At 40.3% G+C, this 21,611-nt stretch overlaps 1 protein-coding gene across 4 annotated transcripts in view; it reads left to right on the top strand.

Annotated features, from left to right (window-relative positions):
* LOC118385783 (striated muscle preferentially expressed protein kinase-like) overlaps positions 1 to 21,611 on the top strand; it is a 101,366-nt gene that overhangs the window by 64,471 nt on the left and 15,284 nt on the right. For all 4 annotated transcript variants that reach the window (XM_052521837.1, XM_052521838.1, XM_035772960.2 and 1 more), the window contains 8 exons: positions 3,042 to 3,210; positions 3,701 to 3,800; positions 13,822 to 14,022; positions 14,332 to 14,389; positions 19,232 to 19,309; positions 19,500 to 19,672; positions 19,759 to 19,785; positions 21,226 to 21,378. In XM_052521837.1, the coding sequence (XP_052377797.1) occupies positions 3,042 to 3,210; positions 3,701 to 3,800; positions 13,822 to 14,022; positions 14,332 to 14,389; positions 19,232 to 19,309; positions 19,500 to 19,672; positions 19,759 to 19,785; positions 21,226 to 21,378 (959 nt within the window). The remainder of the gene's footprint in view (positions 1 to 3,041; positions 3,211 to 3,700; positions 3,801 to 13,821; positions 14,023 to 14,331; positions 14,390 to 19,231; positions 19,310 to 19,499; positions 19,673 to 19,758; positions 19,786 to 21,225; positions 21,379 to 21,611) is intronic.

Below are 21,611 nucleotides of genomic sequence, written 5' to 3' on the forward strand. Positions count from 1 at the left end.
GGAGTGTGGCGAAGCCAGGTAGGAGACCTGCGCCAACTTCCTGTGCTTACCGGAGAGCTAGAGAGACCGGACAGGCACCGAGTTCTGCTGTGGAGCACACGATGTCTCCAGTGCGGGTGCATAGCCCGGTGCGGTACATACCAGCTCCTCGTATCGGCCGGGCTAGAGTGGGCATCGAGCGAGGTGCCATGAAGCCAGCTCTGCGCATCTGGTCTCCATTGCATCTCCTTGTGCCTGCATAGATGGCACCAGCCTTACGCATGGTGTCCCCGGGTTCGCCAGCACAGCCCAGTGCGGGCCATTCCACCTCGCCGCACTGGCAGGGCGACCGGGAGCAGGTTGGGTTGGGCAGGTTGCTCAAGAGCTCCAGTGCACCTGCACGGTACGGTCTATCCAGTGCCACCTACACGCACCAGCCCTCCGGTGGCAGCCCCCCGCACCAGGCTTCCTGTGCGTGTCCAGAGCCCAGTACTCCCTGTTCCTCCTCCCTGCACTCGCCCTGAGGTGCGTGTCCTTGGCCCAGTACCAACAGTGCCGGCACCACGCACCAGGCCTACAGTGTGCCTCGTCTGTCCAGAGCTGCTAGAGTCTCCCGCCTGTCCAGAGCTGCTAGAGTCTCCCGCCTGTCCAGAGCTGCTAGAGTCTCCCGCCTGTCCAGAGCTGCTAGAGTCTCCCACCTGTCCAGAGCTGTTAGAGTCTGCCACCAGTCTACAAGGAGCCGCCAGAGCCGGCAGTGTGCAAGGAGCCGCCAGAGCCGCCAGTCTGCAAGGAGCCGCCAGAGCCGCCAGTCTGCAAGGAGCCGTCAGAGCCACCAGTCAGCCAGGATCCGCCAGAGCCGCCAGTCAGCCAGGATCGGCCAGAGCCGTCAGCCAGCCAGGAGCCGCCAGAGGCGTCAGCCAGCCAGGAGCCGCCAGAGCCGTCAGCCAGCCAGGAGCCGCCAGAGCCGTCAGCCGGCCAGGAGCCGCCAGAGCCGTCAGCCAGCCAGGAGCCGCCAGAGCCGTCAGTCAGCCAGAAGCCGCCAGAGCTGTCAACCAGCCTGAGCTATCTCTCAGTCCTGAGCTACCTCTCAGTCCGGAGCTGCCCCTCAGTCCGGAGGAGTTTGTTTAGTCCAGAGGTGTCCCTCAGTCCTGTGGGCCCATTTATTAGGGTTCCCAGGTCAGGGTCGGCTGCGAGGGTCGTCGTTCCTAGGGGGAGACTAAAGTGGACAAAGACTATGGTGGAGTGGGGTCCATGTCCTGCACCAGAGCCGCCACCGCGGACAGATGCCCACCCAGACCCTGACCTGGGGGGTTGGGGTACTGTCAAGTTCTGACCATAGTTCTTTTGTGTTTTCTTTGTTTTAGTGTTGGTCAGGACGTGAGCTGAGTTGGCATTCTATGTTGTGTGTCTAGTTTTCCCATTTACAGCTATCTTCTGTATACCACCCCTGTATACCACATTGTCACAACCCAAATGATTGGCTGAAACGCATTAAGAAGGAAAGAAATTCCACAAAGGTGCATTCCAGGTGACTACGCCACGAAGCTGGTTAACAGAATGCCAAGAGTGTGCAAAGCTGTTATCAAGGCAAAGGGCAGCTACTTTGAAGAATCTCAAATATAACATACATTTTCATTTGTTTTACCCTCTTTTGGTTACTACATGATTCCATATGTGTTATTTCATAGTTTTGATGTCTTCACTATTATTCTACAATGTAGAAAATAGTAAAAATAAAGAAAAACCCTGGAATGAGTAATGTAAAGTCACCCCATTCCGTACAAATGTGCGCAACCGCAACATTCAAACAAGGCTACAAAGAAAACAAATGGGATTGTAGCGACTGTGTTGACGTCAAAATCGGGGGTGTGAACTAGGTTTCTATTCAAGCGTTGATAGACATGGTAATGGCTCTATAGTATTGGAGAAAAGTTGAAAAAACTGACCCTCCGTTACATCTTGACGTCTCATGTCGTAACGTACAGCACGCATAAAGCAACTATTTCTGTCTTACAATCTCTCTCCACCAGGTGTAGCACTTCTATCATCCTTTAAAAACAAGAAATGGACAGTGACGGGGGTAAGGGAGGGTTACCTAGTAATTTTTTGCGTCATCACTGCATGCGATCATCATTCTCAAAGCCGCTGTTTACTTCTAAGATCACTTTAGCACTTTAGCCCTATAAACCCGATTCAAATTCGACACAAACCTTCAGATAGGTATGTAATGACACATTATATAAATTATTTTAGTGTTTTATTTACATTTTAGAGGCGATAAGGTGATAAGTTGGACAGACTGAGTGAAAAAAAGCAGTTTTCCCACACATCTCCTCTCCTTTTCACTACCACGCATTAGTTTTGCTTCCCCACCCGTAATTTACAAAAAGACCCGACGGGGCTCATTGCCTGCTTGAATTATGCCGAAACGGGCAGCGTTTAGGTCATGTAATTGATTTTGTTGGAAAAGGGAGAAATTGTGCTTTACAATGGTATTGACATTACAGTTGCTCTGGAAGTATTATGTTTTTGGGGCGTTAAAATAAGGGCAATTGTACGGACCAAGGCGATGTACGAGTTTACGTTAGGTCACTTTCAACCTTATTTTCATTCTCCATCACAATTCCATTGTCTACATATGAGAAAATTGCACATTTCTATGTTTTGTAGAAATAAATATAAAGTTGAAAAGTTCTACTCAATGACATCATCAAAAGTTAAAACATTTTAAAATCTGTGATTTTTAAACACTATGAGATTCTTGGTAATGTGGGGAGCAAGAAAATACCCTCCTTATGGCTAGAAACTCATTGTAAGATTTGAAAATCACAGTTTTTGTTTTCTTTTAATCCTATGATTTCAAAGAGAAGCATTTTTTAGGACCTTTCTTATCTTTTTTTCCCACAGATCATATAAATGCACTATTTTCCCAAAAGTAGACAATGGTTTGGTGCTGGAGATAATGAATACGAGGTTGAAAATTGGCAGAATTTCCTTTAAAGCATGTTTATTTTCATGAAATGTGATTAATTCCAGAGTGACATATTGTTACTTTGTTTTAGGATGATACATTGTTGTGCGAGAGTAGTCACATCACCTTTGTGTATGATGACAACGAATGCTCCCTTGTGCTGCTCAACACAAGTCCAGAAGATTCAGGGGTGTATACCTGCACAGCCAAGAACCTGGCTGGTTCTGTGTCCTGTAAGGCTGAGCTCACCGTGCGCACAGGTAAGCCTTGGGGTACCATTCAGTCAAATATGCATTCCAGTATTGACACAGAGGCATAGTCGTCTGATGTTTTCAGACCTCAAAGTAGACGAATGATGAGATATATCCACATTCTAGGCCACCAGTTGTATAGTTTCAGCTATGTTCTTTAATCCCCAAATTACAGGAAAATATTAGTACCGTCTAATTTCCTGGTTGTTTTATTCTGTGATTATCTTTTCAATTCATTTAGGATATTTGAGTAGACAGTCGGATCTACACAACCGATGTCGAAGGACATGGATTCATCTTGATGTTAGACTACTTTTGTGGACTAAAAACATCTGACAAACTTTCATTTTGGATTGAACAGTCAGATTGTTGAGATGCAGCTATGTAGAGGCAGATTAGCAGTTGGGAATGTGATTAACACAGGCCCGAATACTATGAAATGTGGGCCTATAATTAGGCTACATTGCAATTGTGTCCTCACTTCTGTGCTACCTTGCAGTTAAAGAAGACAAGGAGGATACAATGGAGGACGACGAGACCGTTCTCAGGAAGATGCGCCGGCTGACTGACTACTATGACATCCACAAGGAAATAGGGAGGTGAGGCACCCGTTTGTAAATAAAGCTAGAAAAAAAGAGCGACAAACTAAATGGTAATTTTCCATGAAAAAAATTGTGAGACCTGCTTTAATTCTTTAAAAGTATTTTTGTGGTAGTGGAAGATTTTAGATTTGAAAAGCAGAGAAGTAGACTAAGATTTCATACGCTCTAAGTTTTTGTCTAACTTGTTGGGAAAGTGATCAAAGTAGCTGATTTGTGGTATAGACCTTCACACATTGCATTGTTCTTAAACCTGGGATATCCTCACTGCATGAAAAGACATGTTTCTGGGTTGAACATTCCAGATCACTTTCCCTCAAACTAACTGTTTTCAGAAATTATCAAGGCGTGTCACACATACACAGCTTCGGCACACCCAGTGTGAACATTGGGAAACGAATGGGCTGGTGTTCAGACGATATGAACGGGTCTGTAAACCCGATGTGATTGGGTTGAATATTCACAAAAAACTTACCCGGGAATGAACAGCATCTCTCGGGGTGTCCTGACAATGTGTACTGCAGTTGTGTGTGTCTATGTCTGAAAAACTCCCGATCATTTTTACGAACCTACAATACTCACTCTCCCACCTCATAAATCTCAGAACCTTGCCGTGGCGAAGGCGTCAAGGCATGTGTACTAAGTGGTGAAAATGCTAGCTGGAAAATGCTAGCTAAAATTATTGCTAATTTGCTACACCAGCTGCAGTAGTCAACACGAAAATAATCTTTAGGCTTCTTTAGAAAACATACCGTTACTCTGTGTTGTTACTATCAAACATTCAATTGCCAAACTATGGTTGTGCATACCTGACAAACTGATCAAACACATATTTGTTTCCCTGAAAGGAGCTAGTAATATTAACGTTAGGCTATACAATGCTACGTTTTCAAACATCTAAACCCACTTTCACATTATACATTCACAAAAAATACAAAAAAGAAACATTTGTTAAATTGTTATCTTTCAATACATTTTGGAAAAACGTTAACCATTGATACACAAATGAGTAGGCCTAACATTAGCTAGGTAGCTATACACATCACAAAATTAAAGTCAAGTCTATTTGTCAAATACACTGGCTGGGCGTTAAACCGTAAATTAACTATACAGGTATTCATTCGTGGACAGGTTTGAATGTACACTTCACCTTATATAAAAGCATTTTAATATTTGATTTGTTATCTTAAAAAATTCAGTAACAACTCCAAAAAGGATGGCACTCATCCATTTTTATGTCCAGAAAGAACTGCCTTTAGCTGGGAACTGAGGAAGTTTGCTTGCAATACCAAGAAGTCAAACAATTTGGGAGGTAAGACCCCAAGAAATTGGGCAACTAACCCTAGTGGCGAACGTAAGAACTGCAGTCAAATAGGTCAGAGAATAATACTTCTGTCAAGGAAACGTTATTTAATTTATTTTTTTGCGAAATGGAGGCATATTAAGACAAAAGAAACAAGACACAGTGTTAGTGCCGGAATTGAACAAATAACTCTGCAAATGGTAAGCATTGGCCGAGTAACAAGCTAAAAAATAGGATTTTGATTCCTATTCAATGTTCTATAAATAGGACTTCTTCACTGTCAGTTTTGTCCTATTATTTTTGGTTGAACAGTAAAGCAATCAGAATGGAGAAAACACATTAAAATCACTTAGAATTCATTTGTTGCCATCCTAGGGCATATTTACAACTTGTATCATTCAGAAACATCAAATACTGTCATACAGTCAAACATTTGCAAAATACAGTGATATGATATTTGGGCCATTGTTAGAATTGCATCAATTCAAATCTGGTATCAGGATAAATATGACAATGAGTCACCGATTGTATACTATGTATTTTTTATTAGCTAATCAATAAGTGGTAAATGCAATTTTCGTATATACTGGCTCTCTGTCCCACCTCGCAGAGAAAAAACAGAGAACTGACTTGTTCCTGACAAAAATATTATAATATACCCTGATGACAGTAGTAGTTCCGGCTTCCGAGCCGGCCTGTCAGATTAGAGACTGGGCGTGGTTTAAACTTGCTCAGCTTATTGCAGGCGCTCAGGCGGGTCCCCGCCTCTTTTCGCTTCTGTTGATAGATGTAACTGTTGCTGTGAAGAACATCCATGCTCTCATACTGCATACCGTTATCTCGCACCTGGCTCCTGTTATCTAACAAAAGAGCGCTTGTTCTCGCAACACCCCGCTCTGAATGTGCCTCCCCCCAACTCATTGAACAGTTCCTGTCTTCTGTATTTTTCCATCATGAGAAAGGCCCGTGGCCTTGAAACTGTTAACAATGTTTCAAGTCAGCTATGTTGCATAACACATACATGCATCCACACAAGCCAACAGCAGATAATATTCAATCACATATATGGTAACGGGCTATAGTGCATAACACAGAAACCTCATAATCCCCCTTTTTACACCCCCAAGGGGTGTAACCACACCATCCGATATACTAGGTTTCTGATGAACCCAGGAACTTTAAACCTTTATTTTGTGAATATATGAAGTGATGCACGTCCCTTTGTTGATTAACATATATATATAAACTGGAGTTTTTGATTCCCCCTTTTGACACCCACAAGGGTGTCACTCATTATCTTTTATTTCAGCGGTCCCAACATAGTAATATGTTAATAGCATTTCAAGAAAATAAGAAAAAGTTTATTATTAATAAAACATTATTATTTTTTTTATTTTTTTTACAGAAAAACAGAAAAGAAAAATCAACCATAAAAAATAGAAAAAAAAATCGACAAGTGATATATGATTTTGTCTCCCCCTTTTGACATAAGGGTGTCACTTAGCAAAAACAGGATACAACTTTATTGTTTATTGACATGTAAGATATAGGATAAAACTTTGGTCATGGAAAACAGAGTAAAGCAGAGCAAAGCATTATTATAAACCATCTGGTCTTCTCAGCTACTCCTATCCTGTACCAGGGGGGCTCCTTGCCACCCAGGGACTCTAAACCTTCACATAAGAGAGGACAAGTTATATCGTACACGTTATGTATTTAAGAAGTTATCATTCCACGACCTCACCCACAGCAAACCAGGGGTCATCCTCAGTCAGCCCCATCCTCCCCTGAAAGCTTGATTCAGTATCAGCATCTCCAACTGGAGCATCAAGCAAAGGCATCATGCCTGAAGCCTTCACCACATCTGTAACAGACTTCTTAAAACATGGTATGATGCAAGCAGCACAACACATCAAAAATACAAGAATTAGGGTCAGAAATCCAGTAACCACCATACTAGTGTACTTACCAAACCAGGCTCCCAACCAAGAGAACAGTCCAGACTCCTCCACCCCCGCCATGGTCCTCATCTCAGCAGATAGGTCATCAAGCCCACTAAGGGCCTTAGATATACTACCATCTGGACTGGTGTTATTAGGAATATACGTGCAACATTGTTCACCGAACATCTTGCAGACGTCCCCCTGACTGGCAAGAAGCATATAATAATAATAATATATGCCATTTAGCAGACGCTTTTATCCAAAGCGACTTACAGTCATGTGTGCATACATTCTACGTATGGGTGGTCCCGGGAATCGAACCCACTACCCTGGCGTTACAAGCGCCATGCTCTACCAACTGAGCTACAGAAGGACCAAAGCAAGTCTATTCTGTCTGGCAACCCTAGATGTGGCCTCAAGCTGTTCAGACATACCAGTGAGTGCATCACGGGGGTAATTCACAAAACGCTGTTGATCATAGTAGATGTAATTAATCCATGCAGTCTGTCTAGCATCCACTATGGCTGGACCCATAATAGGTAGTAAGTGTCAGAGTCCATCATTCCTACCCAAGGCCTGAAACTCATGAGGAACCCCCACTGGCACCCCCAACAGGTTAGTGTGTATGTCAACTACATCCTCTGTCCATGGAGCACTACATCTATGTCTCCCATGGGATGGAATGTTTTCAGGTCCCCTGGATACAGAACCCAACAGCTGTTCAGAAGTAACATCAACAATGGTCAGTGGAATTATCAAACTGGTCAGAGCACACGTACCTTGCCAGTCCCCTCTTAGAATGGGTCTCAGTACTCTTGGGTCCACATATCCAACACACATCAGCCAGACCACTAGTTTGGTTTAGGCCTGTAACTGGCCAAGTGGAATTAATGGTTATGTTACTACTGCAATCAGCTTCAGGCAATCTCCCATAATCAATGCCATTACCTGTACCCGTGATGCAACTGTAATTGCCCCCATATGCCTTAACACCCCAAGGGGGTCGATGAGGAGGTACTGTAGGAAACACAAGGCTCAAAGAGGAACAGAGAGTTGAATTGGGCTGAACCTGGTAAAAACCTCTCAGAATACACAACCACCCCTCTCCTTCTCCTATAGCAAATGGGTGTGTAGCCAGAACAGGTCTAGCATGACCAATGTTTCATGTAACTCATGCAGTCCTTTCTTTTCAGGGTCTTAGCTGTATACCTCACATAAGACAGCCACAAATTGTCTCTACCATCAAAACCAGTCTCAGTGCCTAATTGATCAATAGCCGAATAGTCTCTAACATTAATTTCCTGAATGGGATTTTTAACACAGTGGTGGTTGGTGGCAGGTTCGGTCCAGGGGTGGTAGAGGAGTGTGTCTGGCCCTGGTTCGTCTGGGACCTCTGTGGTTTTGGCAGTACCTTAATAGAAAACACACCCAATCGTGTCTGTCCCGGTCCTTTGTAGTCCGAGGGTGTAAGTGCCTGCATCAGAGAGCTTAATAGTTTTGATGGTTAGTAGGATTTCATCACCTTTACAGAGTTCAACAGTGCTCCCAGGTTTCCCCCATATCATGGAAAACCTATCCACCTTTGTGGGATCCCCTATGCTATAAGGATATCCTCTTCTCCAATCCCAGAACTGTCCCAAGTTGGTTATCATGTAATCCCCATACGGACACCCTCCCCCGTTACACAGGTACACTGGCCCTCCTGTACACAGGTGTTAAAACCAAACACAAATATCTCAATTTCTTCCCTGCCCTGTTGGCTCAAAATATGTCCTAAATACCATAAATTAAAACTTATCCTAGCTAATTTTCACACCTCATTCATCAGAGAAAATATGACACTATAATGTAAATTTCACTGCCTTTTTGTATTAAATTACCTTAATATCAGTATTACAAAAGACCATATATGCTCCATCCGAATGGCTTTCCAATGAGGCTGATCAGACCACAAAGGAAAGTTACAATGGAGGTCATAAGTCATACCACCCCTCCAAAGAAGTGTTTCTCTATCAAAAGATTTCACCTATTTAATTAAGAAAATAAAAACGTATAATATTTCATATGTGAGTGTACCCCTTTAAGATATATTGTCTCTGGGAACATTGAAATCCCCTTAAACCCAAAACGTTTGCTACAAACAAAACCTAATAATTATAATAATACCCTCAAATAATTTGTTTTAAATTTCCTCAATGTTTCATGTAACTCATTCAGTCTTTAAAGGATCGTCTCCCCAAAACGCTTTATACCCTGCCAATAAACTCAAACAATTGTGATAAACGTGCACTGTCCCTTTAACATAAAATAAAATCAGCCTGCAATCCACTTTGCGGGCTTTTCATTGTTCCCCATAATGAAAACAGATTCTAATGGTAGTATACCTTAACCTCCTGTTTAAAAAAGTTGAATACAAGCAACTCAAACCAGTCTACATGTTTTGAAGTTTGAATGGCGTTTCTAGCTTAAACTGTGTAGGAGGAGTTAAGTGCTAAATAATAATAATAAGTATGATGAAGATTTAAGTGTTGGCTTTTGCCACACAAGCCCCGCAATAACTAAATGGTAACTTTACAAGTAATGTTCTGGGGCTTGCTTCAACTCTTGAAAAGTATTTTTGTGGTAGTGGAAGAAGTAAAAAATGTTTTATTCAAGCTGATGCCATGACAAACAAGTGCCCTCATAATGCAATGAAGATGACAAAGACAAAATGTTTGTGTATACTCTGATTGAAGTAAGACACAAGAAACATTTAACTGCCTTACTTGTTTACACTGTTTGATTTATTTGAAAAATAAACTTTCCCTGAAAACATATTGCATTTGTTCAATAGTTTTTCTCATTCATATTAACTCAATGATGCTCATTCATGATTGTTTTAATCTTGTGTAGAGTAATGCCGGTTAGTAATTGTGGTCAGTAATTGTGGTCAGTAGTTGTGTGGTTGTGGTCAGTAGTTGTGGTCATTAGTTGTGGTCAGTAGTTGTGTGTTTGTGATTAGGGCTGTGGCAGTCATGACACTTTGTTATCGTCTCACGGTAATTGACCGTTAATTAACATAAACATGTTTTGCATCTCCAGGCCTCCACACAAACAAGCTGCATTACAAGCCGCTGATGCATGCCTTTGGAACATCTACACTGAACAAAAACATGAACGCAACATGTAAAGTGTTGGTCCCATGTTTCATGAGCTGAAATAAAAGATCCCAGAAATGTTCCATAAGTTGATTTCTCTAAAAGTTTTTCCACAAATTTCTTTACATACCTTTTGGTGAGCATTTCTACTTTGCCAAGATAATCAATCCACCTGACAGGTGTGGCATATCAATAATATGATTGAACAGCATGATCATTACACATGTGCACCTTGTGCTCGGGACAATAAAGGCCACTGTAAAATGTGCAGTGATGTCTCAAGTTTTGAGGGAGCGTGCCATTGGCATGCTGACTGCAGGAATGTCAACCACAGCTATTGTCAAAGATTTTAATGTTCATTTGTCTACCATAAGCCGCCTGTAATGTAATTTTAGAGCATATTTGGAATGCTCTGGGTTGACGTGTATGACAGAGTGTTCTAGTTCCCACCAATATCCAGCAACTTCACACAGCCATTGACGAGGAGTGGGACAACATTCCACAGGCCACAATCAACAGCCTGATCAACTCTATGCTATGCAATGGAGATATGCTGCATGAGAATAATAGTGGTAACACCAGATACTGATTGGTTTTCAGATCCACACCCTTACCTTTCTTAAAGATAATTGTGACCAACAGATGCATATCTGTATTCCCAGTCATGTGCAATCCATAGATGAGGCCCTAATGAATTTATTTAGCTGATTTCCTTAAATGACCTGTAATTCAGTCAAATCTTGTTGCTGCTCTTAAATTTTTGTTCAGTATTTAAAACAGTTTAATATATATTCATATATATATATATATATATACACCATCACAATAAATCCATTATTTATTTTAGGCAGATCTAAAGAAACATTATGATATGAAGAAAATGTATTTCAGTATTTTTGGCCTATTGTATGTTATCTGGCTATGTGCCATGCCATAGGATGTCGGCTTGTTCATTTAGCTGACAAGATGTGCTTGTAAGTCCCTTCCCATTAGTTTATATTATATGAGTTCATAGTAAGAAGAATATAATTGAACTTAGCTGAATAAAACAGAAAGGATATTTTTCCCATTCCGGAGCAAGTGCGCATTCTGGCGCAGGGCCAGAATCATCGATAGATAGTTTGAAGCATAGCATAATCTAACCAGTTCATCCAGTATGAATAATAATACAGTCCACACTCAAAGGCGATTACTATAATTTGTTTAATTAAGTATAGGCTAGACCAATTATTTATCAAAGACATATTAAATCAGTTTTGTTTTATGTTTTTCTGCTGTGCATAATATATGGAAGGCTATGTATTGTATAACGGCACAATCATTATTTTAATTCACTTTTTTTTTCAGGCTTGGACTCGTATATAGGCCTATGCTTATGCATAAGTGCTAATATGCGTATGTGTGTTTTGAATGAATCATCAACTTAGAATGCACTGTCCATTTTGTTGTGTTAGGCTTTGAAACAAAAAGCGCAATACTGTTTTGATGATAAGTGTTGTATGTGAATTTCGAATGCATTTGCATTGATGTCAGAGTGGTTGGAAGGACAATAGAGCACTGAGTACCAGGCCATTAGTGACCTGATGGTCATTAGCGACTAAGGTACTACCAGAATACATAAAAGGAGATTACCGTGACTCGATGTGGCGGTAATACAGTCACCGCAACAGCCCTAGTTGTGGACAGTAGTTGTGTGGTTGTGGTCAGGAGTTAAAGTCTGTTGTTGTGTTTAGTAGTTGTGTGGCCAGTAGTTGTGTGGTTGTGGTTAGTAATTGTGTTCAGGAGTTGTGGTCAGTAATTGTGGTCATTAGTTGTGGTCAGTAGTTGTGCTGAGGAGTTCTGTGGTCAGTAGTTCTGTGGTTGTGGTCAGTAATTGTTGTGGTCAGTAGTTGTGTGGTTGTGGTATATAATTGTGATCAATAGTTGTGGTCAGGGGTTGTGTTCAGTAGTTGTGGTCAGGCGTTATAATCTGTAGTTCTGTTGCTGTGGTCAGTAGACTGGTCACTAGTTGTGTGTACAGATCATTAATCCTGACCACAACTATTGAACACAACTCCTGACCACGACTACTGAGCACAACCACACAACTGCTGACCATAACTAACTACCACCACTACTGACCACAATTACTGACTACAATTACTGGCTACAACTGCAACTACTGACCACAATTACAGACCACAACATCACAACTACAGACCACTCCTGACAAAATGGCAGTTGTTTGGAAAAAAAATGGGGGAAATGTGTTCAGTTAGTAAAACAGCTGTGTCGTAAGATCTGTAGTAGATAGTTTTGAATAGCAGAAAAGTTGACAAAGATATCGTACCCTCTAACTTTTAGTTTAGCTTGTTGGGAACATTGTAAAAATGTCAGTTTTTTATAAATAGTTAGAAAATGTTGTTGATGTGGATACTAAAATAGCTGTAACTTTTTATCAGAATATTTTTGTTTCCGCATTCAGATTTGAAAAGCAGAGAAGTAGAGGAAGATTTCATACGTTCTAACTTTTTGTCTAAGTTGTTTACAAAGTGGTAAAAGTAGCTGATTTGTGTCAAAAGTTGCATTGTTGCATTTACAGTGAATGGAATGGTGGAAGTGGTGATGTCACAATGGGGTCTTTTAGAATGTTGAAAAAAGTTCCATGATAGTGAATGAAGATGGACAAAAAAGTACATAAAGCTTAATAGTTTAAAAAGTACAAAATATATAAAACAATCTGTATTTTAGGACCTCAATCTAAACCAGTCTGCACATGTTAAAGTTTGAATGCCGTTTCTAGCTTAAATGGTTTAAGAGGAGTAGCGTTCCAAATAATAATATTACGAAGAAAAATAAGTATGTCGAGAGATTTGAAGGAGGGACTCTTGCTTCACAAGCCCATTAATAATAAGAACTATGTCTAAGATTTAAAGTAGAAACTCTTGCTTTGCAAGCCCCATTAATAATAAGAACTATGTCTAAGATTTAAAGTGGAAACTCTTGATTTGCAAGCCCCATTAATAATAAGAACTATGTCTAAGATTTAAAGTAGAAACTCTTGCTTTGCAAGCCCCATTAATAATAAGAACTATGTCTAAGATTTAAAGTAGAAACTCTTGCTTTGCAAGCCCCATTAATAATAAGAACTATGTCTAAGATTTAAAGTGGAAACTCTTGATTTGCAAGCCCCATTAATAATAACAATAAGAAGTATGTCTAAGATTTAAAGTGGGGACTCTTCCTTTGCAAGCCACATTCATAATAAAAGTCAGAAATAAGTGGTACATTATTTAAAAATAATAATAATAAGACAAAGATTTAGAGTGGGACGTTTGTTACTTCAAATCCCACTAATAACAGACTCATTAGATCATTTCCTGTAATCAGATAATTTCTTGTAATCAGCAGTCAAAAGAACATCAGATAAAACTGTCATGATCTGTCACATGTTATCTACTCTTATTGTAGAACCATGTGCCAACAAACATTCATAAATTCAAATGTTTTAATGAATTGTAAGGACTATATCCTTATACATGTTCTAAATATGAAATGTGTATTTATTCAAGGTTTAGAAATTGTTTGGTAATGCTTAATCATGAAAGTGACTGTAAAGTGTTACCTCCAAATCAATCGTTTTATTTATTTTTTTTCAGAGGGGCTTTCTCCTATGTGAAACGAGTGACGCAGAAGGTTGGTAAAATGGAGTATGCTTCCAAGTTCATCTCTGCCCGAGCCAAGAGGAAGGCCTCTGCTCTGAGAGAGATGAAACTACTGTCTGGGCTGGACCATGAGAGAGTCCTGTATTTCCATGATGCCTTTGAGAAGAAGAATGCAGTCATCATTGTCACAGAGATGTATCCTTTTGGGAGTTCATACTGACTGGTGCCTGTCACATGGATTACATATACCATTTGACTTGAAAATTGGGGAAATTGGCAGCTATAATGGTCTTTCTTATGGTAGACACACGCATACACATACACACTCGCATTCACACACACGCAGGCACGCTCGAGCACACACACAAACACACAATCACATGGTGATAGTAATAAGCATAACGTTCCTATGTTGGACTATTTTTGTCCCTCATTCATCTCATGCCATAATTATGAAGTATTTTCAGTGTCAGAAATGTATTTCTCCTTGATCAATTTGTCAAGATGCAATGAGGAGTTGCTGGAGAGGTTAACAAAGAAATCTACAGTAATGGAGTCAGACGTGAGTTGGTTAATGTGTGCTTCGAGGACACTCCTTACAAAAAATAATTTGTTGCGGCACTCCCCGCAAGTTTGTGGCAAATTTGCTGCAAACTGAACAGTATGCTACAAAATGTTGCCAAAAGTTTGCAAATGTTTGTCACTAATGGTGAACCTGTGGCAAACCTTTGGCAATACTAATATTTATTGCCACTAGAGGCAAAAAGTTTGCCAGAGGTTTTATTATAGTAAATAATGATCTCATAATTATATTTGAATCTGTGGCAAACCTGTGGCAAACAGTTTACCAAAAGCCTTTTCTGGGTAACACGTGAGTTCCAAGACAAGTAACTGTTGACAACCAGTCAGGGGGAGAAGAAAAATCACTTAGAAAATGCAAAACCAGTTTTCCAGCTAGCTACCTACCAAAGTTGTCTGGTAAGTGTCTAACTTATTAATTAAACTTCCTAGTAAACTTCAAAATTGTGTTTAAAATGATGCCTGGTTAGCAATGTCATGTTTTATGGAATAGAGTGAAACACATTTTGTTGCTATATCAGTTTCACTCTGTCAGCACCACCAGCTAGTGCTCAACCAGCTAGCTAAGGTTAGCTATCATACTTTTGCACAATTGATGTGATAACTAGCTAGCTAACTAATTATTTGCCCCAACACCATTTTTGGATGAATAAGTTTCTGTCTTTGCTAGCTTACACAGCTAGCTAAGGTTGCAACAATATGAGCTAACTTGACATCATAGCAAAAATGAACTTTTGTAGATGGATACCCTTCCCTTACCCATGAGGTTGAAAGACACGGAATTGGGAAGAGGATGCATCAACACCCTGGAAATATGTTTGTGGTGGACTGACTCATAAAACTTTTTTGAGTGATAAATTACTGTTGTGTTCAAGCTTGATAAGGTAAGTAAATCACATTTATTCATAAAGCCTATCTTACATCAGCTGATATCTCAAAGTGCTGTACAGAAACCCAGCCTAAAACCCCAAACAGCAAGCAATGCAGGTGTAGAAGCACGGTGGCTAGGAACAACTCCCTAGAAAGGCCAGAAGCTAGGAAGAAACCTATAGAGGAACCAGGCTATGAGGGCTGGCCAGTCCTCTTCTGTCTGTGCCGGGTGGAGATTATAACAGAACATGGCCAAGATGTTCAAATGTTCATAGATGACCATCAGGGTCAAATAATAATAATCACCGTGGATGTCGAGGGTGCAACAGGTCAGCACCTCAGGAGTATATGTCAGTTGGCTTTTCATAGCCGATCATTCTGAGTATCTCTCTCGCTCCTGCTGTCTCTAGAGAGTTGAAAACAGCAGGTCTGAGACAGGTAGCAGGTCCGGTGAACACGTCATGGTTCCATAGCTGCAGGCAGAACAGTTTAAACTGGAGCAGCAGCACGGCCAGGTGGACTGGGGACAGCAAGGAGTCATCAGGCCAGGTAGTCCTGAGGTATGGTCCTAGAGCTCAGGTCCTCCGAGAGAGAGAAATAAAGAAAGAAAGAAATAAAGAAAGATAGAGAGAGAATTAGAGAAAGCATACTTAAATTCACACAGGACACCGGATAAGACAGGAGAAATACTCCAATATAACAGACAGACCCTATCCCCCCCGTCACATAAACTACTGCAGCATAATTACTGGAGGCTGAGACAGGAGGGGTCGGGAGACACTGTGGCCCCATCCGACGATCCCCCCTTGACAGGGCAAACAGGCAGTATATAACCCCACCCACTTTGCAAAAGCACAGCCCCCACACCCCTAGAGGGATATCTTCAACCACCAATTTACCATCATGAGACGGCCGAGTATAGGCAGAGTATAGCTCACAAAGATAAATGCATGTATTATTCTCATGAATGTAGCCCATACATTCATTCTTTGTAACAATTAGATCTTTCGTTTCTTCAAACAAGTAGCTAGCTCATCTTGATCATGTGTTGTCCCTTACCTCATTATCTCTAGAAGAAATCAGTTACTAGTCAAAAATACAGATTGAGCCAAGCGATAACTGAGGACAGAGAAATATATGTTCAATCAAACTGGGCACAGAGAAATATATGTGCAGCAGGTCAAGGCTTCTTGAGATTGAATATCATAATTAGATGATTCGCTTGAATCAATTGTGCAAATCTTTTATACTCTGGTAGATTTAAAAGGCCTATGTTCCAGTTTATTCTAGCTGAATCTTTTGTTTATATAGCATTTATACAAGGCAGAAACATTGTTTCCTTGCTGATAAAATATAGAGAATGCCAGTTTTAATGAGAAGCTTAGCAACATCAAGGCAACTTTGTAACAGATGACCCCGTTTTTCCAAACCCTACCATTTAAAAATAGAACATGTTTTCAGTAATTGCTTTCAGTAGCCTAATATTGTTTTTGTTTTGTGTTTTCTGATTGTTTCAGTGCATGCATTCAACAAGCTTTGGACAAAGGACTTCCACAGCTCCAAAGTTAACTCAAAAAGGCAATAGTTCTGAACTGGGTTTGATTTAGTTTTTGTTGTTTTAAATAATCTCAATTTTGTTAATTATTTTTTAAACATCCATTGGTTGAAAGCTCATTGCTCAGTTATCGTTTGGCTCAAGTAAATTCTGTAGTTGACATCCCTGTAGTTTTCACATTTTTCTCATGTAAATGTTGTAGCTACATAAAGAAGATTAAAACTATTTATTTGTGAAATATTCAGTCTTTGCTCTTTTTTTCATTAGCATGCTGATGATTTCAAGTTATATTGGATTTATGACATTGAATAGATGTTGTTTAGAATATTTAATACATTTAGTATGTTTGGTTTTCTCTGTGAAAAGTTAATTTAAAGTTATATTACATTGCATATTCATAATGACTTTGCAGCAAATATGCAGCAAGCAGTAGAATGTTTGCCACACATTTCCCAGATTTTTTTGCCAGAACTTCACAAGTCACCACAAATTTGCCTCAACAGTTTGCCACAAAATGTATTTGCCTGCGAAAATATAAGCTGGCGGCAAATTGCCCAAAGATTTGCCACAACTGTTTGCCAGAATATGTTTTTTTTTCGGTAAAGGACTTCATTATGAGGTCATGAGAACAGTGACCTCTATTGAAAGATCATTGAACTCTCGCCTGTAGCAACCAACCTGGCCCCTAGAATTATTCTCTAAGCAGACACAAAGAAAACCAAGTAAATCCACACACTTTTACAGGAGTAAATGTGACTTTGGGTAAAACTTGATATGACCAAACCATTGTATAAGAATTTGTGTCTCCCATCGTATCTTTATAACATGTACCATAGAGTAATGACTGTCAGGTCCATAAGTGGAATGTGACAAAATTTGCATCATCTTGGCTCTGTACGCCACCACAGTGGATTTGAAAGGAAACGATCAAGATGTGTTTTAAGTGTGGATTTCCATCTTTAATTTAAGGGTTTTGTCAAAATAATTGTATGAACCATGTAGGAATTACAACCATTTTTATACATAAGCCCCCCCAATTTTAGGGGCTCTAAAGCAACTGGACAACTAACATAATCATAAATTAAATTGTGTGTTTTAATACTTTTTGCAAATATTTTCAGTCAATGACTGTCTGAAGTCTGGAACCCATAGACATCACCAGATCACCAGATCCTGCTTTTTCTCGGGGTATTTAGCCTTCAACAAGTAAAACGCATGCTCAATTGGATTCCGTTCAGGTGACTGACTTGGCCATTGCAGAACATTCCACTTCTTTGCCTTAAAAAAGTATTGGGTTGCTTTCGCAGTATGCTTCGGGTCATTGTCCATCTGAACTGTGAAGCACCGTCCAATGAGTTTTGAAGCATTTGGCTGAATCTGAGCAGATAATATAGCCCTTAACACTTCAGAATTCATCCTGATGTTTTTGTCAGCAGTCACATCATCAATAAATACAAGGGAACCAGTTCCATTGGCAGCCATACCTCCACCATGTTTCACAGATGAGCAGTTCCTTCCCTTCTCCATACTCATCTCTTTCCATCATTCTGGTACAAGTTGATCTTTGTCTCATTTGTCCATAGGATGTTGTTCCAGAACTCTACAGGCTTTCTAAGATGTTTTTTGGCAAACTCTAATCTGGTCTTCCTGTTTTTGAGGCTTACCAATGGTTTAAATCTTGTGGTAAACCCTCTGTATTTACTCTGGTGATTATTCTCTTGATTGTTGACTTTGACACAGAGACACCTACCGCCTGGAGGGTTTTCTTGATCTAGCCAACTGTTGTGGAGGAGTTTTCTTCACCAGGGAAAGAGTTCTTCTGTCGTCCACTACAGTTGTTTTCCGTGGCCTTCCGGGCTTTTTGGTGCTCCTGAGCTCATCAGTGCGCTCTTTCTTTTTAGGAATGTACCAAGTAGTTGATTTGGCCACACCTAATATTTTTGCAATCTCTCTGATGGGTTTATTTAGATTTTTCAGCCTCATGAGGGCTTGCTTCACTTGCAGTGACAGCTCTTTGGACTTCTTCATGTTGGGGGTTAACAGCAACCAATTCCAAATGCAAATGCCACACTTGAAATCAACTCTAGACCGATTCCAAATTTGCTTACTTGTAAATTAACTAATGAGGGAATAACACATACCTGGTCATGGAACAGCTGAGCAACCAATTGTACAATTACTTTTGGTACCTTAAAAAGGGGCGGGGGTTCAGTTGTAAAAAAGTTTTGTAATTCCTACACTGTTCACCTGATTTGGATGTATGCACTTTCAGCTCATATTCATTATTTAATTTCAACTCCAATATGCTGTGGTAGAGAGCTAAAATAATTACTTGGGCATTGTCCAAATATTTATGGACCTGACTGTACTTGGTATATGCTATGCTTGGTATACCTGCAGATCCGCTCCTGCATGAGACAGTTGCTGGAGGGTGTGGACTACCTTCACCATCAAAATATCATCCATCTGGATATCAAGGTAAACACGTCTTCACTGAAAAGAGAGATTTAAAGATATGTCACGAGAGGGATTCTGGTTAGTACCGTGTTTTTGTTTTGTTTTTCAGGTGTTTGTTTAAACAAGGAATATGTACCCCTGAATTCAGTAATTTGTCAATATGATGATCTTTATTCTGAACTCTGACCTCCTCTTTTGGGTTTCCCCCTAGCCTGATAACATCCTCATGGCAGACCACCATGGTGATCAAATCCGCATCTGTGATTTCGGAAACGCCATAGAGCTCACACCCGACGAGGCTCAGTACTGCAAATACGGCACACCAGAATTTGTTGCCCCAGAAATTGTCAACCAAACTCCTGTGTCCAAGGCAACTGACATCTGGTAAAAACGCCGAAGGCCATGAAAGTGTTAAAAACTTGATACATATCACAAATGGATTCTCTCTAATTCTCTGCTTTTTCTTCCAGGCCGATTGGAGTCATTACATATCTGTGGTAGGTACACGTTAAATGTGTCTTAAATTTGGTGTGATCCCATAAGATTATTAATTACAACTTAAAACCTCTTGTGACTAGGGGGCAGTATTTTCATTTTTGGAAAAATAACGTTCCCAAAGTAAACGGGATATTTTGTCAGGACAATATGCTAGAATATGCATATAATTGACAGCTTGGGATAGACAACACTCTAAAGTTTCCAAAACTGTAAAAATATTGTCTGTGAGTATAACAGAACTGATATTGCAGGCGAAAGCCTGAGAAAAATCCAATCCAGAAGTGCCACATGTTTTGAAAGCTCTGCGTTCCAATGCGTCCCTATTGAGCAGTGAATGGGCTATCAACCAGATTTCTTTTTCTACGTATTCCCCAAGGTGTCTACAGCATTGTGACGTAGTTTTATGCCTTTATGTTGAAGAATACCCGCTACATTGTGTAAGTGGTCACCTGATGGCTCTCAGAGTGATTCTCGCTTAAAATACAGAGGTAGCCATTTTCCAATAGGTCCTACTGAAAAACCAATTGTCCCGGTGGATATTTTATCAAATAGATTTTTGAAAAACACCTTGAGGATTGTTATAAACAACGTTTGCCATGTTTCTGTCGATATTATGGAGCTAATTTGGAACATTCTTCGGCGTTGTCGTGACCGCAATTTCCGGTCGATTTCTCAGCCAAACGTGAAGAACAAACGGAGCTATATTGCCTACAAAAATAATCATTTTGGAAAAAAGGAACATTTGCTATCTAACTGGGAGTCTCCTGAGTGAAAACATCTGAAGCTCATCAAAGGTAAATGATTTCATTTGATAGCTTTTCTGATTTCCGTGACCAAGTTACCTGCTGCTAGCTGGACATAATGCTATGCTAGGCTATCGATAAACTTACACAAATGCATGTCTTGCTTTGGCTGTAAAGCATATTTTGAAAATCTGAGATGACAGGGTGATTAACAAAAGGCTAAGCTGTGTCTCAATATATTTCACTTGTGATTTGCATGAATAAGAATATTTTCTAGTAATATTTATGTCCGTTGCGTTATGCTAATTAGTGTCAGTCGACGGATCCGGGAGCGTATTGACTTGTTAATTGTTTACTCCATGTGTAACTCTGTGTTGTCTGTTCACACTGCTATGCTTTATCTTGGCCAGGTCGCAGTTGCAAATGAGAACTTGTTCTCAACTAGCCTACCTGGTTAAATAAAGGTGAAAAAAAAAATGGGGTGTCACTAGAGGTTATTAAATTTGGATTTATGCATATGCACACTTTACAAGCCAATGGATAAATTAACACCACATATGTAGCTGTTGATTCCTATTTGTATTGCTATGAGAGAGACCCTATCAGACATGCCATCGACCTGCAGTAATATTGGAACGTGGCTCTAGAAATCATTCAACAATTAGTGAGATGTTCACAGGTGTTTCTGCATTTCAGCCTTACTGGAGTGTCTCCGTTTGCTGGAGAGAATGACCACAGATCCGTGCTCAACATCAGGAACTACAATGTGGCCTTTGATGAGAGTATGTTCACTGAGCTGTGCCGAGAAGCCAAGGGATTCATCATCAAACTGCTGGTGGCAGACAGACTGTGAGTGGCAACTATAGATTTTAACATGTTCAGGCCAAAACTTGAGATGTCCATGTGCTATTTCAAATTTCAGGTACATCATGCGTTTGATTGAATACATGTTCAAGACAATTTGAGTTGCAGTTGTCAAGATAGGATGTGTCCCTTCTAGATTCACGTTTCTTTAGTTCTTATACATTTGTGGGCTTCTTCACCCTCACTAGAAATCAAATGTAAAATGGAATCATGCCATC

Source organism: Oncorhynchus keta, chromosome 7 (assembly GCF_023373465.1).
Source record: "Oncorhynchus keta strain PuntledgeMale-10-30-2019 chromosome 7, Oket_V2, whole genome shotgun sequence".
NCBI classification, from domain to species: Eukaryota; Metazoa; Chordata; class Actinopteri; order Salmoniformes; family Salmonidae; genus Oncorhynchus; species Oncorhynchus keta.